Raw genomic sequence first — 27,072 nt, 5'->3', positions numbered from 1 at the left:
GCAGCAGCAAGCTGTCACACAGAAGCTGAAAGAGATAGTCTTTTGTCATCATGAAGGAGGATGCAAGCTGTTGGCATAATCAGCATCCTTCACCAGAGGGACCCTCTCTCACCTGTTTGGATTTAATAAAGGTGTTTGTATATTGACACTCAACTGTAGCAACTTGGAACAAGACCCCCCCACCCCCCAAAGCCAAAACAGTGAAATGCAACAAGGACTAAATGGAAAAAAACACAACTGACCTTGATTATGTTAGGATGGTTGAGTCTAGCAAGGATTGCTATCTCCTGACTTACTCTGCCCAGGTCCACATCATCAACCCAGCAGTCCTCAACAATCTTGTCCTTTCGAATAAATTTCACCACAACCTGCAGATACAAAACAAACACACCTATATTATACAATCACAGAGATGGCTAAGTATTTTTAAATATATTAGCAGTCAATGTTGGCAGCAAACTGGGCTATTAATGACTTGCTAGCATGTTCTTTGTATGTTCGAGGTGCAGGGAGATTTGGAAAGCAAAAGAAGAGTGAGGCATATAACATTAGTATTCAAGAAATGACTTCAATTCTTAGTCATCTCCTCGCACGTGGCTGGAGCCACATTTATAAATTGGGGTTAGGGATCAAAAGCCATTATACGGTCATTTCGGAGATGGAAATATCTTTGAGATAAACTCCCTCCAATGTGTCAAGAGCAGGATGCGATTCATTGCTTGAACTGGGTTACCACAGTCAAGTGCCTGGAAGGATTTGATTCACCACTGATGCATTAATTTCAAGCCTGTCCTGATGCTGAATGTTCGCATCCTTGTCATTGGATCTTGAATGAGTTCCTTGTTTCAGAATGTTTTCCTTCCAGGCTTGGCAACATCACTAGCAAGACAAAGAGGAGTAGGACCATGAAGGGTTCCTTAAAACGACATGGTGAGCTGATGGATCAGAAATGCCTGATGATAGTCATAGGATACTGAACATCTGGAAAGGTGCGGGGAGGAGTGATATTTGACAACACCAATAGCCATTGAACCAGGCTCCACTTAAAGTTACTAGTAACCACCTATATAACCAAGTTCAGCCAGGTGGAAAATGATAGATGACAACTGAGCTTCAAGAAAAGACATCCTGCTCAAATGATTGAGGATTACAGCAAAACAACCTCTTTAATGCATATATTTCAAAATCAACCTCCTCCTCACCCAACATCCACATACTCTTTCAGCCATCGAAGAGAAAATTCTAACCAGTTATCTGTCCTCACTATCTCAAGAATATCAAGGTCATGTCCTTATCATGGTACAATTATCCATTAAATCAGCAAGGCACCTCAGGCATCAAAACTAGGACCTACTTTGTCTGAAAGGCACTACTGCTCCCCAGCTCCTTTAACAAGTTGATTCATCACAACTTCTGAATGGAACAATGTACATCTTCCTTACTAAACACTGTTGTTTAAACGATCGCAACTGATTGAACTACATTGTTGCTCACTAAAGTTTACTAGATTCCTTGACTAGTGTTTAAATAATCTAACCAAGTGATCATAAAAAATTAATTAGCAATGAAATTGGCCATTCAACTCAACAGGTCTCTGAAAGAGTTAATTTTAATTTCTTCATCACCCTGCAAATTGTTCCTCTCAAAGCACATATCCATTTTATTTCTGAAGGTTACAATTGAACTCATTTCTTCAACTTACCCAGATCTTAAAACCATACTATGAACTTACCTCTGGCTTCTCTGCAAAAACTAGGTGCATATCCATTACTATTTTGAATTATTCAGTAAGATTACTGATATTTAAATTTACTTTTACAATAGCTTATTTTGAGCAAGCCCCTTTTTGTCCCTCGACTTAAAATAACAAAAACTAAAATAAATGAGCTTCATATATTTGAGTCAAAAATCAAGCTGTGTATACCTCTTTATTGCTAATTTTTTGATGTGCTGTCCACACAAAGCCAAAAGCTCCCTTCCCTAGTGGGCTGACTGTGGTATAATACTCGGAGTATTCTCCTTCACAAGCTTCTACTGTCTCAAGATCTTCTAAATACTTCACACCATGCGACTTAGCAGTTTCCATTATAACCTGAAAAGAATCACAACATCACATAAATCTTATAGCACAAACATATAGGTCTAAAAAGTTCTGATGATCTGAAGAACAGAGGCACTTAACTCCTACAATGGCGTTGTGGTTTTTAGTTCTGGAGATCTAAACGTCAGCTCAACACATCTCAAATATTGTACAGTACCCTCTTTCAGTACCTGCTAACCTACTCCACAAGGGGTGGGGTGGCATTAACTCATCAGGGAAAGTGTGACAACAGTGCTCAGAGAGGACATACTGGAGGGGTCATCTACTGAGGCAATATGGGTGGAACTGAGGAACAAGAAAGGATGACCACGTTAATGGGACTATATTAGAGACTTCCAATAGTCAGCAAGATTTAGAGGAACAAATTTGTAGAGAGATAGTTGACAGTTGCAAAAGAAATAAGGTTGTGATAGTAGGTGCTTTTAACTTTCCACGTACTGACTGGGACTCCCATACTGTAAAGGGATTGGATGGGATAGAGTTTGTCAAATGTGTTCAGGAAAGTTTCCTTAATCAGTATGTAGAGGTCCCAACTAGAGAGAGTGTGATACTGGATCTCCTCTTAGGGAACTAGACGGGGCAGGAGTGTGCGTAGGGGAACACTTTGGATCTAGTGATCATAATTCCATTAGTTTCAAGATAATTATGGAGAAGGATAAAACTGGTCCTCAGGTTGAGATTCTAAATTGGAGTAAGACCAACTTTGATGGTATCAGAAGGGATCTGGCAGGCGTGGATTGGGATAGGCTGTTTTCCAGCGAAGAGATGCTCGGTAAGTGGGAGGCTTTCAAAAATGAAATATTGAGAGTACAGAAGCTGTATGTTCCTGTCAGAATAAAAGGCAACACAAGCAGGTTTAGGGAACCTTGATTATTGAGGCCCTGGTAAAGAAAAAGGTAGTGCATATAAGGTATAGGCAAGTAGGATCAAATAAGGTGCTTTTGAGGAGTATAACAAGTGCAAGAGAACACTTAAGAGAGAAATCAGGAGGGCATAAAGAGGACATAAGGTTGCTCTGGCAGACAAGGTGAAAGAGAATCCCAAGGTTTCTATAGCTATATTAAGAGCAAAAGGGTAGCAAGGGACAAAATTGGTTCTCAAGGATCAGCGTGGTCATCTATGTATGGAGCCAAGAGAGATGGGGGTGATCTTAAATGAATTTTTTGCATCTGTATTTACTCTGGAGACAGAGACTATAGAACCGAGGCAAATGAGTAGTGAGTTCATGGACCTTATCCAGATTATGGAAGAGGAGGTGCTAGCTGTCTTGAGGGGAATTAAAGTGGATAAATCCCCAGGACCAGACAAGGTGTCCCCTTGAACCTCGTGGGAGAAATTGCAGGGGCCCTGGGAGAGATGTTGAAAACATCTTTAGCCACAGGTGAGGTGCTGGAGAACTGCAGGATAGCTAATGTTCCGTTGTTTAAGAAAGGATCTAAAGTTAAGTTGGGAAATTATAGGCCAGTGAACCTGATGTCAGTCGTGGGTAAATTAATAGAAGGCATTCTAAGGGACAGGATATACAAGTATTTGGATACAGGGCCTGCTTAGGGATACTCAACATGGCTTTGCGCATGGTAGGTCATATCTAACTAATCTTAGAGAGTTTTTCCAAGGAGGTTACCAAGAAGGTCGTTGAGGGAAAGGCGGTAGGCATTGTCAAAGGCCTTGCTTAGGTCCACGTAGACAAAGCCCCACGTGGCAGGCTGGTCCAGAAGGTTAAATCGGCTGGCATTCAGGATGAAGTAACCAATTGGATTCAACGTTGGCTTAGCAAGAGAAGCCAGAGAATGGTAATAGATGGTTGTCTCTCTGACTGGAGACCTGTAACTAGTGGCGTGCTGCAGGGATCGGTGTTGGGTCCATTGTTTTTCATCATCTATATTAATGATTTAGATGATAACATGGTAAACTGGATCAGCAAATTTGTGGATGACACCAAGATTGGGGGCGTAGTGGACAGCAAGGAAGCCTATCAAAGCTTGCAGCATGATTCTGACCAGCTAGGAAGATGGGCTGGAAAATGGCTGATGGAATTTAATGCAAACAAGTGCGAGGTGTTATACTTTGGGAGGACAAACCAGGGTAGGACTTACTCAGTGAATGGTAGGGCTCTGAGGGGTGTGGTAGAACAGAGGGGGCTGGGAATACAGGTCCACAGTTCCTTGAAAGCGGCATCACAGGTAGAGGGGGTTGTAAAGAGAGCTTTTGGCACTTTGGCCTTCATAAATCTGGGCTTTGAATACAGGAGTTGGGACGTTATGTTGAAGTTGTACAAGAGGTTGGTGAGGCCGAATTTTGAGTATTGTGTGCAGTTCTGGTCACCTACCTACAGGAAAGATATCAATAAGCTTGAAAGACTGCAGAGAAAATCTACAAGGATGTCACCAGGACTGGAGGACCTGAGTTATAGGGAAAGGTTGAATAGATTTGGACTTTATTCCCTGAAGCGCAGGAGAACAAGGGGAGATCTTATAGAGGTATACAAAATTATGAGGTGTATAGATAGGGTGAATGCATGCAGGCTTTTTCCCCTAAGGTCAGGCAAGACTAGAACTAGAGAACACAGGTTTAGGGTGAAAGGTGAAATATTTAAGGGGAAATCTGAGGGGAAACTTCTTCACTCAGAGGGTCGTGAGAGTGTGGAACAAGCTGCCAGTGGAAGTTATAGATGTGGGTTCAATTGTAACATTTAAGAGAAGTTTGGATAGGTACATGGATGGGAGGGGATTGGAGGGATATGGTCCAGGTGGAAGTGGATGGTACTAGGCAGAAGATCAGGTTGGCATGGATTAGATGGGCTGAAAGGCCTGTTTCTGTGCTGTTGTACTCTATGACTCCATAACAATGGCACAGGGTTTAACAATTACTTACTTGGTAGCATCCTCTTTGCTTCAGATGATGGGTCAAAAATCCATGTTAAACATTGTAAATCTAGACTAGCACTCCACTGTAGTACAGAGGGTTAACTACACTGCCAAAGGTGTTGTCTCACCAATGAGATATTAAAGCATGGGTACATTTACTCTCTTACATGGACATAAAATATCACACGGAACTGTCCTGAAGGGCAAGAGTGTTACCCTGACATCCTGGTCAATGATAAAACTAAAGACATAATTAGACAATCTCAGAAGGGGCAACTGCACTTAGTGGATAAATTACCTGGTCCAGATGGGATGCATCCTAGGTTGCTGAGGGAAAAACAAAAGGTGTTGAGAGGGGATCTGATACTTAAAGTCATAAAAGATCAGGACATAGTAGAAAGACAGAAAATGTTCCCATTGACAGTAGGGTCAAGAATGAAGGCAATTGGAAAAAGAACCAACATCAGTATGAGTTTCTTTAAAAATGCAAGGAATGGATAAGATCTGGAATGCACTGCCAGGAGGGGTATCAGAAGCAGATTCAATCATAATATTCCAGGATAATAACTTGCAGGGCAATGGAGTGAGGACAAAGGAGTGGCATGACCCAAAATGCTCTAACATTGCACTGGTAGGACAAGCCGAATGTAAACTACAATTCTGTGATCTGATCTGCTTATTTTTACATTGGTGCCAGCAAAGAGGCCACCCTGGTCCCTACATCTCTTAAAGGACTTTATTGCCTCTAAAATGCTGCGGGATGATCTATGATTGTGGAAGTGGGAAACTTTGTTTTCTGGAATAAAAAGGGAAATAGAATTTTGAAGAGTTCATGTTTGACACCAGAGTGATTGGTCAATTGGAAGAATATACTTGAACTAAATATAAAAGGAGAATATAGTATATAAAAGTAAATTAACAGCACAGATTGTCAGAGTTTATAGAAGTATGTAAAAAGGAATTAGCAAAGTAGTAACCTCTCAGTGGCTGAGATACTGCAATTAATAATAAAGTAATGGTAAAGACATTAAACAGACATATTGTATCCAGCTTCACGATGGAAGACACTAAAAATGTACTAACAATAACAAAAACTAAGATAGGAGCAAGAATGCTAGGGAGGAACTAAAACAATACAAGGTAAACTACTTGAACTAAAGATCTGTAAATCCCCTGGAGCTGACAGTCTGCATCCTTGCGTTCAAAAACAAATGGCTGCAGAAATACTAAATACAATGGTCGTGAACTTCCAAAATTCACTCTATTCTTGTAGATTATAAAACCACAAACATACCATCAAGATTCAAAAATAGAGGGAGCAAGACAGCACGGAACATTAGGTCACTTAGCCTAACATTGTTGTCAGGCAAATTAAATCATTATCGAAGCAGTAACAGGATGCTTGGAAAAACACAACACAACTGGATGGATTCAACATTCATCATATAAGAAAGGCAAATGGTGTTTGACAGATTTATTAGAATTCATTAAGGATGTACGTAACTAACAGGGTGACTTAAGGGAGACCAGCAGATGTAATAAATTTGAATTTCCCAGAGGCATTCAATATGCTCCATAAAAGAATACTCGACAAAATAAGGCTCATGGTATTGAGGGCAACATATTAGTATGGATTGGTTGGCTGATAGAAAACAGGCAAAAGGGATCTATACATCATTTTAAGACAATCAAGTAGTAACTAGCAGTGTTATATTGCTTCTAGTTATTAGTTGATCATCTTAAAATGATATAAAGATCCCTATTTATAATTTATATTATTATGCTGGATGAAGGGATTGAATGCATTGTATAATGGTTTGCTGATGACAGAATTCTAGGTGAGAAAAAAATCATTTCTGAGGAGGATGCAAAGGGATAGAGATAAGTTTAAAGAATGGACAACAAGATATCAGACTGGGAAATGTGAGATTATCCACTCTGGTTGTCAGAATAGAAAAGCAAATTATTGTGTGGGCGAAGCTAGTGAATCCTAGTGATCACAGAGATTTGAGTGCTCTTGTACAAGAAACACACATGATTAGGAGGCAAAATGCAAGAAAAAAAATCCTTTTTTAAAATGATTGTACTTTAGTTTAAAATGCTTTTAAATGTTTCAGTTAATTATGAGCTTAAAATCTATCAACAGTTAAAATTATTTATTTTTTTAAAATGCCATCATACGTCAGAGACATATGACGATCCTTTAATTACCCTCAGCTATTACAGACCCTGGTTTACGAGGTGCTTCAGGCCAGCAAGATAGCCCCTCCAAGCATGGACCTCACATGTATGAGGAGACTGAAGATGGCATCTCAATGCAAACGGACTGGGAAAGTACTTCTGTTAATGCTCAAAGACTGTTTTTTCATAAGATGTACACAACTCTTAAGGACAGTCAGTATTGTGTGTCCAGTATTAGCACACACATGCTTTAGATTGGAAACAAAAGTAATAATTTTCAGTCGCAGAAGCACAATTTTATTTAAATTCCACTGACTGAACATATGGAATATGGGAACAGAAGGCCATTCAACTCCTGAAGCTTGTTACACCATTCAAAGTGATCATGGCTGTTTTGTAGCAACAAACCACCTGCTGGAGGAACTCATCGGCTTGAACAGCATTTATGGGGGCGTGGGGGAGTTGGAGTTAAAGAAATTATAAATGCTTCAGGTCAAAACCCTGCAGCAGGGCTGAGAGTGGAGAGGGGAGATTGCCAGAGGTGATAACCAAGGTGATTGGTGAACTGAGGAGGTGAAAGATTACAGGCAGGTTGCGGCTGTTGGGCGGGTGGTGGGTTGTGGAGTTGGGAGACAATGTTAGGTGGACAACAGGTGGAGGCAGACAAAGAGGAAAAATGAGAAGCAGATGGAGTTGGGTGGGGGAGGGGAGGTGAAGGTTGGACTCAGCTGCTGGAGGGAGATAAGCAGGGACAACCAGTTTACCAGCGCTGGAATCTGATAAGTAAAACAGGTGAGAATGGGAACTATTGGGGGAAAAGGTGAATGGCAGATAGACCCTGTTCTGTACCTTAATTCCATGCACCCAACATGGCACACAAAAATGTGCCAATCTCAGATTTTTTTTTAATTGGAATGACAACTACTATTTTTAGTGGGATCATTTTCCTTTCTTAGGCTATTCCTTGCACAGGAAGCACTTTCTAATCTCTTTTGAATGGTTTGGCTCCAATTTTAAGTCATGTCCACTTAACTTCCCTGCCAAAAAATGTCCCTTCATTTAGTCCATCAATTCTTTACAAAATACCATAACCTTCAACCAGATCACCCTAAATTTTCTATATTTTAGGGACACAAGCATGGTTTATACAATTGTTCTTCATAATTTAACCCTTACTCTTGAAGTCTTGATAGTATACTAATGAACCTGTGCTAATAGGAATTTTGTATAGTTAAAATGAGTGGTTCACTATAATTATGCTAATTTTCACCATGTCTGCCAGGGAAGGAAATAGAATGGCAAGGTCAATTCATAGGAACATTGGTGAACATATTAAAACAGGAAGTCTGTACTTTAGAAAATCCAAATCACAAGGTATGGTTAGTTACATACAAATCTGTGGTAGAAATTTTGGGAAATAATTGGGTACGAAGGCAATACTTGATTTAGTAAAAAAAAAGTTACATGTTACAGTGCTGTACAACTGCTCAATATACATACTCTGATGTATGAACCTGACAGCACTTAGACAATCATACTACTAGCACCAGCCTCAATTCTTGTTAATTTTTCCCATACGTCCCCTACAACAGTCTTGATGTGCTGGGATAAAACAATGTGTCATAGACTAAAATGCTTCAAGTAAAACAAAAATAAATCAGTTCTGTTTGCATAACTAACCTCTCCCAGGCTGATAGAGTGCTCTGCAGATAGAGAAGTGCTATTCAGAGTAGACATCAAAAGATTCTTCAGTGCAGCCTCTCTCTGACTCTGAGTTTGATCCCGCACTACCCACACGCAATACAACTTTCCTCCATCTTGCAAATGTAGGCGTTTGACCTGAAACACAATACCTGGGGCAAGAAGATGCAGATTGCACAAAAAGTTCAGTTCACACAAGATCATCTATTTCCACATTACTTCATTTATCTATCAATCAATCAATCATAAACGTACATTACCAACACAGCAACCTGGGAAGGATTCAAATGCAGGTCGAATCCAAATCCAGGGTGAAATGCATGGAGCTATTTGTTGAATATTGACATAATTGGGACAAGCTACTCCTCTAAGATTAATCAGCATTAACTAAGTGGGCATGCATCACTGTGATGTTCCTTCATTGCGAAGTTCTTTAAACAATTGGCAATAATGTTTGAAAAAGAGCCACCATTCTGCATAACCAATTCCATTCTTCCTGAGAATTAACTCCACTACTTCCTATTACAGCATCCATATTTTTCCTCAAATAAAGCCAATGCACATAGCAATTGGTTTCAACTGATCATTGTCCATGTGAAGAAATTTGTCTTGATTTGCACTTCATCCTGTGCCCTCAGCCCTACTACTGTTACTTCAGATTTACTTTATTATTTCCATTGAGCTCCTTATTTGGATCAGAAGAAATTCCTCAGGACGCCTCAGCCCAAGAAATCCTAGCTTAGGTATCCAGAATGGAGAAAGGCACAAGACTGCCATTTGTGATAGCGAGGAGGGTAATCTTCAGACACAAAATAATATTGATCAGCTGGTTAGATGGGCAGAGAAATAGCAGATGGAATTTAAAGCTGAAAATTGTGAGGAAAATTTCTGGGAGGATTAATAAGGCTAGGTTGAATAATAGGATGCTAGAAGGAACTGAGGAACAGAGGGGCCTTGGTGTACATGTCCAAGAATCCTGAAGGCAACAACACAGGGTAGATAAAGGTGTTTAAAAAAGGCACATGGGATACTTGCTTCATTAGCCATGACATTGAATACAAGAGCAGGGAGATTACAATAATATAAAATATTAATAAGGTCACAGCTGGAGTATTGTGCACAGTTTTGTCTGTCATACTAAAGGAAGGATGCAATTGCACTGGAGAGGATACAGAGAACAGTCACCAAGATGTTATTCAGCCTGACACTGAGTCTTGATAATGGGTGCTGGAAAACTTGCCTTGGCAAGGGTAAGCTTTGACAAAGCCTTTGGTGAGATCTTTAAACTTGGCAACACAAGTAAGCTTGATCCTCACCTATCATCCAGATCATATCTCATCTCCATATCAGAATCACTGCCAGTATTTTTCCCGTTAACCCAGTGAGACCAGATGCACCAATTGTGTCTTGTTTAGTAACTCACTGGATAGGTTTCATAAGCCTTGTGCATTCTTAGATTTAATCTAGGATTTACATGGTGTGCACAGTTTAATTACTCACTTAAATTGCATCAAAAGTGCAAAGGGAAGTGTTTGAGGCGGGCACATTAACAACATTTAAAAGGCACTTGGACAGGTACATGGATAGGAAAGATTTAGAGGGATATGGGCCAAACGGGACTACCTTAGAGGGCAACTTGGTTGGCATGGACTGGTTGGGCTGAAGGGCCTGTTTCCATGCTGTATGACTATGTTGCCTGGGGCGATCTGTTTCGGTTCCAAGATGAGACTGAATAGGCTATTTTTGTTTTTTTAGGAGCAGTTAAGGCCGAGGGGGACCTGATTGAGGTATACAAAATTATAAGAAGCATAGATACTGAGAAACGTTTCCCCTTAGCAAAGGTATCTAAAACTAGAGGGCACAGGTTTAAATTAAGGGGTAGGAGATTTAGAGAGGATCTGACAAAGAATTTTTTCACCCAGAAGGGATTTGAAAACTGGAATACACTGCTGAGGGGTTGGTGGAGCAGATACTCTCACAATATTTAAGAAGAATTTAGATGAGCATTTGAATTGCCATGGCACAAAAGACTATGGACTGAGTCTAGAAAATGGGTTAGTATAATAGGTAATTGGTAGCCAGATACAGTCGGCCAATGTGCCTGTTTTCATGTTGTATGACTCTAACAATGGTACAACTGGAGAATCCAATGCTTCTCTCAGAGACTTGAAGCCACAGCAAAATTCTAAAATATGTGAAAAACTCCAAAATATCTTAATGACAATGGTCAGTGATAGTATAGTACGAGTTATTTAGCTTGTCTATTTTTTGTTTAAAGACATTGAGGTGACTAACATCCAAAAAAAAAAATGGGAGTACAAATTACTCCCTCCCCAAGTATCAGGACCAGATCACCAATCTAGCTTCTGGTTGCTATTTGCCGATTGCCAATCCTGTATTGATAGTTTTAGAACTGGCTGATTGATCATTCCTGTTCCCAGATGCATGGTCTTCATGTTTAGCTACAATCTGTCAAATGATTTATAAAAATAATATGAGTCAGTTGGACGCAAGAAATGAGTGCAAACTGAGTACAAGATTGTTATGTGCACATATGCCAGTACTTCCAACTTACTACAACTCCATTTCATATAAACAAAGTTGTACGTTAGGCCTTGTAATAATAACTTTATACTAAGTTTTATAATGAAAAGCACGTGTTGTGACCCCTAATGTGTAGTGTTCAATATGACCTATTCCTTTAATGCCACACCTAAATAAGTAGTTTAAAAGTACAACCAGGGGTCAGTTTAAAAGGCTCTGCGAATTGTGCAAAAAAAGTGTTCAGGAATGATAAAAGTCATGAAAGGGCACTCTTAAAACTATAATAGGGCAATTTAAATGTGAAGCATGTGAACTTTTCTCAGACATCTCATATCAGTATGATTGCCTCATTTAACAAAATGGAAATACCACAATATCAGCAGAGCATTCCAGTACCCGAGTGGATACATTTCAAGGCTTCGTATTTACTGCTAAAGGTCACTACTATATACACAATTTACATATGGGACCCAACAATAAACTAGTATTGTAAAAAAAATTAATACTCATTTCAGGTATGTGCCATCTTTTACGTTAAAATTACTTACATAGTCTGGAGCCATCCCTGTGATAGCAGTTTCCACTATAGTTCCCCTCATTAATTTCATAATTGGGCCTTAAAGAAATCTTTCTGTTCAAGTATCTCTGGGATTTTGGTGTTGACGTTGCATGTCCCTCCAGTTCACCCTTGCTTCCCATCATTTCCAGACGAGGACTACGCGGCATTGAGAGTTCACTGGCACTTATTTCACTATTACAGAGATGACTCTGGCTGTAACTTAATTCTTCGGGCAGAACATCAGCCATCCTTGAACAAGCAGAGAATTGTTCTGATGCTCCCATGCATTGGCTGGTTAGTTTTTTACTTTGGTAACTACATGCATTGATTTCCTTCAGTGAAGTCATTTTACTTTGCTCGGGTTCTGATTCAAGGTCTGAATCAATCACATAAGGTGATGGGGTCCTGAGAAGTTCGGAGGTAGTGCAAGAATTGCCAGACTGATCTACAGAAATAAGTTCAGAGTCACTACTGAGCTCCAGGTCTTTAAGACCATACAGAATTGGGTTTACATCAGCCTCTGGCTGGTTTTCAATCTTTGTGCCATACTGCATGTGTTTCCTTGCAGATAGATTTATTTGAGCATTTAACCTGGCAGAAGAAATCACTTCATGGCTTTGTTTGTAGACACTGCTTTGCTCTTTGTGGTTTTCAGATGGCAGACTAAGTGCATAGGAGACATGTTGCCACAAAGTTTCTCCATTAACCGTATCTACTTCATTGCATTTACTACCAAGGTAATTATGATGCATGACTTTATCTTCCTCAGGTTTCAGGTGAATTCTGCAGCTACAGGTCCCATCTCCAGGCAACTTTTCGTCCAGAGTAGGAGTCCCTGGGGAATCACAGATCTTGCCATGATGTTGGAGAATAAAATTGCCATCTTGATTTGAACAGGGCATTTCATCTCTTGACATACTGGTTTGGTGACTAGATATAGCCAAAAGTGGGTTTAGAATTGCTGAACTTGGTAATGTACCCACTCCTTCACAGCAATGACAGGGTACTGCTGATGCCTCAGAGACTGGACAATATCCACACACACCAGCAGAGCACAGTGCCATAGTAGAGTCCTTTGGAACCAAATGATCCCTGGTCTCCTCAGGATTTACTTCTTCAAACTGAGATGAACATCTATCTGTCTGTTTTGAACCAGCAGCAGTAATAGATGGTGACAAGAGATTTTTGATGGTAGCACCTTCCAAACGCAGCAAAGAATTACTGTTTTCTTTCACAGGCTGAAGTTGCTGAGCCTGGAGAATCATTTCATTTGTGTTATCACTCCCTGGCCTGAAATGACAAAGTGCGATATAAATGGGTATATTATGTAGAACAGTAGCATTACCGTAAGATTGAAATTTTATCATTTGACATTGTAATATTTAATAAAATGATGAGGGGAACATGTCACAAAGTCATTGACCTAATTTGACAAGAGACTGAGTTGTGTGGGGAGGGTTAAAATTTTCCCTTTGACTTCTGCAAATTGGCAATGTATCCGACCCCTTCGGATGGGATTATTAACAACTGCACACGAACAGTTAAATGAACATCCACATCACAAAAATAGTTGCAGTCAACAGTCTTGTTAGTAGGCCAAATGCAAGGGTTGCTTGGAAATCAGTAATATATCAAAGTGCTCTTAAATAGATGGAATATATAAACTTGGGAATGTGCATTCCTTTCCAAGAACATACTACATTTTTTTTCCAGAATAACTACAAACAAAACTTCTAAGAGAATAAAGTTCTGAAATTCATCCTGAAACCCAATAACCTTGCAAAATCCTACCAAATTATACACCACTAACAATAGCCGATCCAAAAAAAAATCATCTGATCCAACATGTATACAGAATATTTGACCAACATATCTTAAAGGTTAGAAAAGTAAATTATATATAATTTAATTTTCTTCAACTCTCATTTTTTTTAAAAAAAATGAGCTAACAAATAACTAAATGTATTGACAATCTATTCAGTGTACTCATTTCAATTAATTGAGGTTCATTAATTTTATATATCTAGAACAAGAATCACTATTATAGTACATCAGATTTCATAATTTCAGAAGATGTAGGTCATCCTTGCTTACCTTTTTTCCCTTAACAAAAAAAATTCAGTTTCAATTCTTGGTCTCTTCCTGAACTTCCAAAAATGCACCAATTTCCAAATCTTACAGAGAATGAAATTTGCAGGATGTTTGACAACAGCATAGAGGGAGCTCTTCTCTATTTAGAGTCCATCACATGGTTGTAGCACTGGTTGTCAAATTTAGCACTTACAGTCCTCCATTTCAGTTCACATAATCATTTTGAACTTATTTCCTATATCCCACTTCCACTCGTGAAGCTACAGAAATATCAATGATATTAAAATACCCCAAAAATGTCTCTGAATGAGTCATATCAAATTACTACAGCAGCTTAAGACCAACAGTTAACTTTATGTAGTTGATTGTATTAAACTCCAGAAATGGCATTAATGTTTCACAATCCCAACTTTATAGTGAGTTTTTACTCGAGCGTCATATCCTTTTACCTGCTGAAAGGAGTGGAGGTGACTTTTGGAGAAGACATGCTGGAAGGAAGGCTGCCATCACTATTTAGCCTTGAACTGGTTCCAGTAAATATTGGGACACTTGGACCTGTACCACAGTTTTTTTCCTGCTTTACAAGAGCTCTATTTCCAGCAACCAACAGACTTGGATCTAAATTAGAAACCATACATTGCAAGCACTAGAAATATAATTTGAGGTTAACAGCACACAAAGTGATTGTTCCTTATACAAATATGTTAAGAGCCCAAGTCAAAGCACTACAGATATTAAGTAGTTACTTCCTGAGGCATCCCAAGTATATTTCTTTTACATTGAGAAAATATTCCTTTAAAAAGGGCAATACAATTATACATAGTTCCTATTTTCTTAGTTAACCAGTGCAAAATAGTTTAGCAGTGAAACTATCCATTAGAATACATCATTTTTCTAACAATGTTCTTCAGGGAATTGTGATGCTAGTGAGACCTAGCAGTGAAATATTTTTCGGACTGCATCAAAGAAATTGAAAGGAAACAATACTATCAGTCAGTAAACACTGTGTACTTCTCATCTCTGGGGCTTCTTCTTTAATGTCAATATCATGCAATGGCACAGAAATGTGTTCCTTGTGTAATAAAAGGTTTAAGGTTACCACTAAAATCTTTCATTCTGTCAATATGGCAATTCGTGAGAAAGATTAAAAAGAGAAATAGAAGTGCCTTCCAAAGGAGGACAAAATTGATGGAAACAAAGTTAGATGTTTCTCAACCCCATGGGCTACAGAGGACTTTCCTGCTTTAGAAGATAAAACATGGCAGGTTATGTACAATGTTTCAATGAAATTGGGTGACATATCAAATGACAAATGCTAAAGCTTTCTGGAATATCACATTTCATCATACAGTAATTTATTTCTAAAGACAATGCAAGTAGTCAAAAAAGGAGGCAGTAACCTCTCCCAAACAATGTATAAACAAGGAATGACTGCCAAGTCTGATTGAGCATCAAGTATGTATTCTCTATAAACGTAATTATTTGGATACATAACAAGCTATGTACTTTATGCCCAGTTAAAAAGGAAAGAACTTGCACTATACCATTCACAACTTGAGAATCCCTAAGTGCTTTGCATACAATTAAGAACTTTTTGAAGGTAACTGCTGTAATGTAGAAATGCACCAGCTAATTTGCATGCAGCAAGGTTCAACTGAAAACAACATGATAATATCCAAATTGTGTGTTCTCAGTCATGTTGGTTAAGGAATAAATTGACTCTGATGAGAACTCCTTTGCTCTTCTAAAAGTTACGCCAGGGATCTTTACTTGCACTTGGACGCCTGACTTTAATACCTCATCCAAAAGACAACACTCCAACAGTTGGCATATCCTCAGAACTGCATCAAAGGGTTATCCTAGGTTTTTCTCAGGAGGGGACTTGAAACCACAACCTTTCCACTCAAAAGTGAGTGCACAAAAAAGTCATAGTTGACAAATGTACATTTTTGGAGGATAGGTGGGACTGATAATCTGTACCAAGGTTTTAATATTTTTAATACATTAAATACTAATTTAAAAGGAAATGCTCAAATATCAATACACAAAGAATCCAGAAAGTGATGTAGCACATCTAAATTTTACTCCAACATAAAATGGCCCCTTACATTTCTTCCCACCCCAACCCTATTCAGTGCACTGTACCTTTTCTCGTTGTGCCAGATACTGCAGGGAATGTATTAGACATCTTGATGTCATTGCAAAGCAGATTTATGCCAGCTGCACCATCCTGGTCTTCTAAACATAAATATAACCCAAAGAAACAGACCAAAAGATGCACCACAAAGAGAAAAAGAGAAGATCAGTTTGTAAGGAGCAAAAGCATTTCTATGTATTAAAAACAAGAGATATTCACCTATTGAAAACAATGCGAGCAAGAATTTTACACTGTCAATTGTACATTCAGTTTTATCTCAGATTCCTAGTGTATGCATTAAACAACATTCTCACTTGCTCTCACTGTATTAAATAGGCAAAAAAAATTAACATTCACTAGCAAAAAGCACCACCAATAGCATTTTTATAAATATTTGAAGTCCAAAACAATACGTCTTCTCCATTCGAAACTCTTATGTGAATAAAAAGGCACCAAGTGATTGTTGTCATCAGAGAATGATTTTTATCCTACAGGCACTTCCCTAATGCAGTTCAGATTTCTATTGCTGAAATCTGACCAAAGCAAATTTCAACACAGACCAGATTCAAAGCACCCAACCCTTAGAATGATTCAAAAGAAAACAGTAATATTTTACACCACAAAATATGACAAGTTTTAAATTTATTCCCGACTCACTACTTTCCATAAAGTCTACTTCATGCCATGCCATACATTAATTGAAAGAAGCAGAATACCCACACTTACTTAGAGCTAATTCTTTGCTCAGGTGCATTTAAGCATCTGAAAACAAATGCAAATATTGCTGTTTTGCATTATGGCACATCAGATTCAACTTTCTGCCAGATCTTTATGGCATTGCAATTGACCCAGAATTTGGCCTTATAAGATAACCTTGCTAGAAACCAACATATTTACAATAGCAAAGGAGGCATTGTTATGAATTAAGATGCACAATAATATGAAATGCATTTAGGAAAAGTTTCTTGAGCAGTTTAAAATACGAACTGAAGCAAATATCTAGCGTCCCAACAATAGACTTTGCTGTGTCCTTTCTATTAGACATACTAGCCTTCTATCATTCTAGAAAAAAAATGGAAGACCCAAGTTTAATTTAGCTGTTTCAATATAAATAATCAACCATATTTTACACAGTGCCCTCTGCAGAATATGCTGTTTATTAACTGAAAACAGGGTTCTAATAGGGCCTTTACAGAAAAATTGTAAAGAAAATAGAGTAAAATTCTGAACACAGAGCCAAAATGCCACTCTCCAAATAATGAAAATAGAATTTCATTACACAATTCATGGTAAAAGCCAGGATGGTTACATGTTGCAAGTCCTTCTACAATTAGTATATATAACTGACAATGAGAACAACACCAATACGTGGAAGGTTCTGGCAACAGCAAATACTAAGAACATAAAATATTCTCAGTACCTCTTGATTTAAACCCTTCACTAACACCTTATTAACATACAAACCTCTGAAATCCACATCATATAATGCCCATTACTGTAACAATATAAAATTAACATGGCTCAGTCAAGTTAATATCTTCAATTTATTAAGGCAGCAGGTTTCCTAATGTTGTTTGCTTTGAGCCTAAACAACAGAGTTTATGGTGAAGACTTGACAAACAGTTTACTTGTAATCCTTCAAAAGCACCAGGGCATTCATCAATTTTGACTGCAATATAGAGATGTTGACATTTTCTCGTTAATTTTAAAGAAACAATTTATATCATTATTGCTGGTGCCTTCTTGCTCCCATATCGAATTAGTATTGCAACTAATGCACTAATTACAGTAGCAAAGCAGGAGCAGGGCAATGGCTAGCATATTTAAACTAGACAGAGGCAAATGCAAATGAAAAATTCCTATTGTAATATTCAACATACCTGGTAAATTGTCAGATAGCACTGTGTAACTATGGCACCCTCCGTTCACTTGCCTCACCATTACGACACACCTCTACTTCATCAGTTTCATCTTCCAGAGGAGGTAATGGTAGAAAGCCATCATCTATTGGGTCCATGTAGTCATAGAAACCAGGAATTAAAAATGTAATGTTCTAAAAAAAAGATGTTTCCATCTCAGAACAACACAATCCAAACAGTGCTTTCACTAAAATATGATCATTTAATGTTTATTTTCTAGGTTTTTTAATGGAATACCATATTTTGAGTGTAATATTACTGTTAAAAAAAAAGATAAAAAACTTCAGGCAAGCTGTCCACTATTTGCAACTAATAAAGGCAGAAAATTTCAATACAGCAAAACTAGAATATTTCCTGGATTAAAAAAAATCAGAGCTACAAAGAAATTTCCTGGTGACGTTCTTCAGTGAATACCAAGCTGCTTGTTTCATTATAGTGAAGATACAAGAATATGTCCAACAATAACCACCCACAACATTAACAATTAAAAACTATATCTGCAGGGATGGGAAAAAACATCTATTGAACATGAAGATAACTAACTTATCTTTTATGTATGCATACTTTGAGTCAATCAGGAGAGCTAAATAAAAAGATACTGATGTAAGCACATTGACCTTGTTCTGAATAATAACCTTGGGATGAGTTGCAATGACAGTAGGCAATGATCAAGACTCAGGCTTGCCTTGGGCCCCATTTCCACAGGGAGGAGAGCTGGGCTTCCTTACTATTTATTTTTGTCACTCTATGCAATCACATCTCAAGTATAATTTTTCAGACCAACTTCACCTTCAGTCAGCAAGATTTCCCCCTAAGTTAACCTCAGGCCAATCTCAAAAAATTAAATCAGAAAGAAGGCAAACTCTTAACAAAGGGATAAAGGATATGGTATATGTGAATGAACGCATAAGATATTGAATTCAGAAGCTATAGACAGAAGTAAAATTAATGAGTAGAGAAGGTGCAAGATGTATAGAGAACCCAGAAGAGAATATACCAAGAAATGTACCAAGACATATGGTGTATCATATCAAGAGATGTGGTACACCATAAATGATGAATGGTAAACAAAAATATGATATGGGAAAGCAATTAGGATGCTGAGCTCTATGCATCCTAAAGTTAAATGGAAAAGGAAGGAGTGGTGAATTGTTACAAAATATATATTTGCAGTTCTGAGCAGATAAGACATGATAAGACAAGCAGGTAAGATTCACTCAAACATCAGTCCAGATGAAGGGCCTCGACCAAAAACGTTGACTGTCCATTTCCCTCCATAGATGCTGCCTGCCCCACTGAGTTCCTCCAGCATTTTGTGTGTTGCTCCAGATTTCCAGCATCTGCAGTCTCTCTTGTGTCATCAGCAAAATGTGGTTAGAGTTCAGAAGAAAGGCTGACAAGAGAACTATACAGTTTTATTGGGACATAGACGTTCAGAAGAGAACTTAATGAGAGTTAAAATACTAACAACAACGTTGGAAAGGTAAACGATAAATTCAAATCTGTTGTATTACGGCATGCAGTGGGAAATCAATAAAAAAAACTTTTCACACAGTTATTACTATTCTCGGGCATACAGTCACTCAAGCACCCATTCGACTAATACCCTGGTGGATAGGACTGCAGCTGGCTCATCCTGTTCACTCAGTCAGGCCATCACCATTACTGTGCACCCACACAGTTATCTCTATTGCCTCCCAAGGATCTATCCTCAGATCCCTCCAATTTTCATGCTGCCTCTTGACAACATCATCCAAAGTTACAGCAACAGCTTCCACATGCAACAGGTAAAATCCTGATTCACCTCACCACTATCTCCAACTCATCAGACTGCTTTGTTCAACAAGCAGTACCAAATGAACAGAAATTTGCATCAACCAATGCCATGGAATCAAGTTCCTGTAATAAAACCAGTTTCCTCGACACCAATTCAGACCCATTTCCTAGGAATTGCTCTGAAACCGAACCCAGTTGTTTGTAACCTTGATAATATGTTTGGCTGACCACTTCAGGCCACATAGAAATGGCATGGACATTTCTAACATGTGTTCGTCCACACCTTTGTTACTTCCTGGCTGACCTTTCTCACTCTACTCCCCATAAGCTCGAGGCCATCCAAAACCCAGGTGTTCTAAACACACTAAATGGTAGTAACAATCATATCTTGTAAATGAATAAGATAAAAAATTCCATTCATCACTCATGCTGTGAATTAAAGATAGGCTGGCTAATAGAAAACAGAGAGAAGGCATTAAAACAGTCTTTTTTCTGGTTGACTAAGATTAGAACGAGTGGTGTGCCACAGAGTTCAGTGCTGGGCCTCAACTTTCACAATTTATAGAAATGACTTGAATAAAAGGCATCAAAGGTATGGTTGCTTCTTTTTCGATAGGCAAGGAAGCAAATGGTGAAGGGACATAAGGAATACAGACAAAGGGATAAGACAATTTAAATGAATGAGCAAAGTTTCTGGCAAACGAGTATCTGGGAAATTGTGAAATTGTCCATTTTGGCACAGATTACATAGGACTCTGGATGTCCTTGGATGTTTCTCATATTTCCTTATGACATAGGAGACCTTTCAGGTCATCAACTCTATGCTGGCCCTCAGAGCAGTACCAATCTCATTCCTCCATTTATTTCCCAGTAACTGATTTTCTCACACATAACTATCAACTCCACCCTGATTCTCCCACTACCCATCTGCGCTAGGGGTGGTCAATTAACTTTCTAACCAGCATGCCTTTGGGAAACTGGAACACCTGCAGGAATCCCACGTTGTCACAGGGAGTACATGTAAACTCCACATAGGCAGCACAGAAGGCAGGATTGAACCAGAGTCACTGAAGCTGTGAAGCAGTAGCTGTGCCATTAAGCCACAGTTAGTGTTGCTGCCTCACGTTATTTGCAAAAGGCTAAGATGCAGGTGAAGCAAGTAATTAGGAAGGCTAACAGAACATTATCAATGAATACAAAAGTATGCAAGTTATGCTTCAGTTTTTGTACAGCTTTGGTGAGACCACATCTAGAGCACTATGCACAATAGTAGTCTTCTTAAGGAAAGATGCTAACACACCGGAAACACTTAAGAGAAAGTTTACTAGACTGGTACAAGGAATGGGCAGGTGTTTCACAAGGAAAGGCTGGACAGTCTAGGCTTTTATCCATTGGAATTTAGAAGAGTGAGAGGGGTCTCAATTGAAACATTTAAGATCCTTAAGGGTCTTGACAGGATTGACATGGAAGAGGATGTTTCCACTGGTAGGAGAATCTAGAACCAGATGTCATCATTTAAAATTAAGGGGTCATCCATTTAAGACAGAGATGAGATATAATTTTATCACAAGCCGTGAGAATTCTCTTCTTCAAAGGATAGTGGAAATGTAGTCTTTGAATAATTTTAAGGCAAAGGGAGATGAGCAAGAGCATGAAAGATTATCACAGGTAGACAGGAATGAGTTGAGATTACAGTCAGATCAGCTATGGTCCTATTAAATGGCAGAGGAGGCTTGAGAGGGAAGAGTGGTCTACTCCCAATTCATATGTGGGTGATACATACCAACATGTTTGTATCCCACATTAGCTCCTGTTTCAGCAGTGCCTCAACATCAAAATTTTGAGGCACTGCTGAAATCCTTATTTTACAATTCCTTCATGGTGTCTTGCTCTCTCTCTCCCAAATGTCTTCTGGCCTTGTAACCTCCTGCATTACTGCACTCCTCTAAATTTGGTGTCTTATTCTTTTAATCACTCCGTTATTGGTGACTATGCTTTCAGTTTAAGGCCTCAAGGTCTGGAATTTCTTCCTTACCTCTCTTTCTCTTAAGAGATGCAGTTTTGCTCTTCTCATTTCTCTTTAAGTGATGCGACATCAATTTGTGTTTGATGATTTTCTGTGAAGGGCTTATTTAAAGTGCTATATAAATATAAGTGTTGCTGGAATGTTTTAAGACTATTTGAGTAGATCCTCTAGCAGGCGCAAGCACAGTTGCCCTAGTGCCTCACTAAGCTTTCAGCATCTTACCTTGCCCAACAACTGTGTTTTCTTATAGCCAAACACATAGAGCAAAGTTATCATTCAAACTATGGATAGTTCCATCCGGCAGAAGAGTGATCAGTCCAGTTATGGTGGTAAAAACCCACAAAACTCCTGAAAAAACCATCTCTGGGTCTGTAATTGCTTGATTCACATCATCCGGAGATTCAGCTGAGAATAAAGATAAAGTCATCATTAAAAACAAAGTATTTGAGGACTCAATAAACTAATGTTAGAAAACACAGCCCACTTAGTGTTAACTGGACTCATTGAAAGCACCTGTTTTCTGCTTCCAGAAACTCTTATGGATGGGTTGTGGTTATAAAGGATCTGAAGAGAGCTGCTGAGGGATAAGACATTTCCTTCTCAGTTCCATTGGATGAATTTAATTGCAGAGCCCAGCAGCTCTGTTCTAAAATTCATTTCATCATACCCAAAAGAAATGAAAATAAGTTAAAAAAGATTAGATCAAAAATTTAAAGAAAAATCAGGAGGAGACACAGAAAAATAGTGACACCATTGCAAAATGAACAGGCAAAATGTCCTTAACAAGGTGACATAAATTCAAGATAATTGGCAAAACCACTAGGGAGAATGAAGCAGAATGTTTGCTTTTAAGACAGAAAGTAGTTAGGTACTGGAATGCATTCCCCAAAAACTGGTTCAATAGTAGCATTCAGAGGGGATTACTGCAGATCTAAAGAAGAGAGAACAGGGGAATAGAACTAATTGGCTAGGTCAATTAAAGAATTGTTACAATTACAGTGGGATGAATAATCTCCTTCTATATTCTTAGACTCTATAATACCACAGAAGAAAGATGAATTGTACTGTTTACTTTATTATGAGGTGAATTGGAATGTAAAGACAAAAAGCCCATTATGAAATAAAACAAAGTGAAGGATTCAGAAGACCAGATGGTATGAAGCCAGTTTTAGACTATTTTAGAACCTACACATGATGTTGGTCCTTTGGAGCTCACAGACACCTTACCATTCAGTCACATAAAACTACTGTTTTAATGTACCAGGTGAAAAGGCTTGAGTCTCAACTGCCCCCTTCCTGTCATTTCTAATTACATCACATATTTGTTAACCTCTTCTATTTTCAGATCATTGTGACTGAGTGATGCACCCATAAGTAGGCATTTATCTTTGTATGCATTATTCAGCAACAGTCAGGAACTCATCCAGCTCCCTTTGACAACCTGCAGCAAATCCAGATTCACTGCATAAACTGATGATCTGTTCCTTAAGTCAATAACTTTACAAAAAGATGCACGCTTGAGACTTAACTTTTATGTCAAATCACAAAAAAAAAACAGAATACTCAACAGGTCAGGCAGCATCCGAAAAGAAAATATTTATAAAAGGCCATTTACTTGAAACATTAACTGTTCCTCACACCACAGATACTGCCTGACCTGCTGAGTATTTCCAACATTGTTTTACTTTCTGCATTTACATGACACGTGTAAAAGTCAACGCGATAAATCAGACAACAGCAGAACCAAAGAACTTATGATTAATGCTTTATTAGTATAATGCTAGCAGGAGTGAGGGATACAAAGAAAGAGTAAACAGTGTAACCCAGGCTCTGTATTAGACTCACTCAAAGATTCAATGCCAGGGTCCCTCTTTTATACTTAAAACAAAGAAGCCTATGTGTTAAGTTTCACATACCAAGCTATTCTAATGATTTATTTTTTCTTAATTAGAATGATTTACTCTTCACTTCATTATCAGTTATTTTCCTTATCTTTAAGCGCTTTGTAACTCAGCAGCAGTTCATCATGTTACAATCTGAAGTCACAGACAGCTCCAGACTCCAAGCTCCAAGGACAACCGATTATTGCAAAGACAGGATATTCCTTTAACTAACTACTTTTTTGATTTACACAAGACACCTGGAGATCATGCATCTCAACTATAGTTAGGCCACAACAAGCTGAACAACATTAACTCTTACATTCTCAGTTACTTTTACACACGTACTAGTTTACTGGTCCTCCAGAGACTATCCAGTTCAAGTAATCTATCCACATGGACCAAATCTTCATTATTTTGAAGATCTCAATTAAAATCCCTTGGTTTTAATTTTTCTAGTTCTTTAACCAAATTGTGTCGATATATGCTTAGTACTTGTTACCCACATTCAAACCATTTAATGTAGATTTATATAATCAATGACATTTATCAAGCCTATGGCCATTTTTCCCAATTACACCAGTGGCTGCAGATTGAAATCAAAGCAGATAAAAGAATGAATTGGGGGAGGTGATAGGAGTGGACAGGATAGGGTTGAAAGGAATGTGAAGGGAGCAGCTGAGCCAGAAGATTTAGTTAAGATTTGGGCCTAAGATGCATCTACTTCCATGGATACTGCAAGCTGGATGTGAAACAACCTATTTTATAAAACAAAATAGTTTTCCTACACCATAGAAGTCACAAATAAGAGAAGGCTATGGGATTTTATTCACCAATCTCTAGTTCTGTAATCGGATTGGTAAGAGACCCCACAACATTGACTTCTAAGAGAAAATATATTTCAATTAAGAACTACTTATATTTCATTCTTGTTGTCTTGTTTTCTCCCCCAAAAAGCCACATAGTCTATAAAACACAGTATGTACCAAAAAGCTTTTTATACTCTACCTGCAACCTGAATATAGTTCTGAACTCCAGTGCCGTGATCCTTTGGGACTTCAAGACTGAGTTTAATACTGAGAGGAAAAGTGCTGCCATCTTTTGCTCTACCAACTGCTCGCTGAATTTTCAAATTCTGAAAGAGATCCACTAGAAAGTGAGGAAATCACCCAGCAATTCATCCATTTCTGAAGCACCTGCACCTCCAAGTCTTGCTGCTTTCCATCAATGGCATTTTATTGAATATTACAACATTTTCCCTAATTTTTTTTTATTATTATGAAATATCTATCTATTTCTGTGACAAAAGGAAGTATCTGTAAGAGTTAGTTTGGTATTGCCGTAACAATGTACTGTAATGATGAACAAAATGCTTCTTGGGCAGAAAACAAAATTCTGGAACAAAATAGCAAACTGTGGAGGATCTCAGTGGGCTGAGCAGCACCCATGGAAGCAAAAGTAAGGTCGATGTTTCAGGTTGAGACCCTGCATGAGTCCTTATGCAGGGTCTCAACCTGAAATGATAACAGTCCATTTACCTCCACAGATGCTGCTTGGCCCACTGTTCTTCCAGCAGTCTGTTTTTTGCTCCAGATTCCAACATTTGCAGTCTCTCGTGTCTCCGAACAAAATCCTGGTTTATTTTAATACCACCTTCAGATTTTTCTCTCAGCCAAAGCATTCAAGGGACGGACCAGTTCATGCATTTCAAATAAGCATTTCTGGGATTTGGTTAAATTCCGACTCTATTCAAAACACCTGCACGGTATTTAAACATATGATCTCCATATTTTCTAAACAAACTTACTCAAACTAATTGTTGAAAAATTACAGGCTGAAATAAAACTTTTTATGATCATTCATTTTTGTTCAAGAAAAAAAAAACTATCTTCGATGGCAGATGTGTGATCTAAAGCAACAGGAGGGAATAAAGATCACCTCAGTTAGAAATGAAAAGACAGAAAAACCAAATGCTTATTGGACAGTTAGAAAGTGGGAAAAGAAAAAAGTCAGTTGGGAAATTACCAGTGATGTGAGCAGTAGGGTGAAATCTTTTTGCATCTACAGCTTCAAAATATCCATTCAAGATGAAAAATGTGGGATAACAATCCAATGCACACTATTATTTTTACATTTCAGAAGGATTTCTTACACTAAAACTCAGCCTGATCATCAGTCTTATTTCACTACATTCACATTCAACAGTTTCAAACCTTTGGTATCTTCTTACAAGACGAAGGTATCTTTACTGAAGGAATGACATCAGTTATTGAAAAGCCAACAATCTCCTCTGCAGCTGCGTAACCATGGAGATAGGCAAATGGTGTGTCACATGATAAAATTCTGCCCTAAAGAAAGGAACATTAATTTTACTGTTAAATAATCCCAAAATGAATGCAATATGCTGCATTTGGGCATCCGCAAACTATAATACAGTAGAACTCCAATAATTGGGACAGATAAGTTTTCCTTTTTTTTGTATAGAGTTTTTATTGTAAGGTTTAGTTGAGTAAGGTTCTGTTTTATAAGTTTTTAAATAAGTTTTAATCGGGAATAGTGGGGACTGGACTGCACAGGTGTGTGACGGCAGCAGGTAAGGTGCGGGCTGTTTAAAAAGCGATCCGCCCTATCCAGCGGGCAGCGTCAGAGCAGGCAGCAGAGCGAGAGGGAGCAGAGCGTTCTGGGCTTTGGCTCAAGGGGCTTCGGCGTAAAGGGGCAAGGAAAGGTAGGTGACTTGCGGAAAGGAAAGGGTATGAGTGCGGTTTCCTGTATCAGATGTGGGAGTTCCCGGAGTCTCCCTGCCTCTGGGAAGGCTACATCTGTGCCCGGCGTGTCGAGCTGCAGCTCCTGAGGGACCGTGTTAGGGAAGTGGAGATGCAGCTTGATGACCTTCGTCTGGTCAGGGAGAGTGAGGAGGTGATAGAGAGGAGTTATAGGCAGGTGGTCACGCCGGGACCATTGACATCAGGCAATTGGGTCACAGTCGGGAAGGGAAGGGGAAGGGAAGGGGAAGGGAAAGGGGAAAGTGAAGGGGAAGGGAAGGGGAAGGGGAAGGGGAAGGGGAAGGGGAAAGGGGAAGGGGAAGGGGACGGGGAAGTGAAAGGGGAAGGGGAAGGGACTAGAGAGTACCCCTGTGGCTGTACCCCTTGACAATAAGTACTCCTGTTTGAGTAATGTTGGGGGAGACAGCCTACCTGGGGGAAGCAACAGTGGCAGTGTATCTGGCACAGAACCCAGCCCTGTGGCTCAGATGGGTAGGGAAGGAGTGAGGAGGGCACTAGTGATAGGGG

General features: G+C 38.8%; 1 protein-coding gene across 1 annotated transcript in view; it reads right to left on the bottom strand.

Moving 5' to 3' along the window:
• Window positions 1-27,072, bottom strand: part of pask (PAS domain containing serine/threonine kinase) — a 54,438-nt gene that overhangs the window by 16,609 nt on the left and 10,757 nt on the right. The window contains 12 exon segments of the mRNA XM_052017700.1: window positions 243-368; window positions 1,925-2,092; window positions 8,830-9,002; window positions 11,943-13,243; window positions 14,494-14,662; window positions 16,190-16,282; window positions 18,062-18,098; window positions 18,133-18,234; window positions 22,125-22,161; window positions 22,163-22,307; window positions 24,791-24,917; window positions 25,996-26,130. Of these exon segments, the coding sequence (XP_051873660.1) occupies window positions 243-368; window positions 1,925-2,092; window positions 8,830-9,002; window positions 11,943-13,243; window positions 14,494-14,662; window positions 16,190-16,282; window positions 18,062-18,098; window positions 18,133-18,234; window positions 22,125-22,161; window positions 22,163-22,307; window positions 24,791-24,917; window positions 25,996-26,130 (2,613 nt within the window).

This window comes from Pristis pectinata, chromosome 6, assembly GCF_009764475.1.
Source record: "Pristis pectinata isolate sPriPec2 chromosome 6, sPriPec2.1.pri, whole genome shotgun sequence".
NCBI lineage: Eukaryota > Metazoa > Chordata > Chondrichthyes > Rhinopristiformes > Pristidae > Pristis > Pristis pectinata.
Note: the sequence above shows the minus strand (reverse complement) of the source record. Positions and strands in the feature narration are given on the sequence as shown.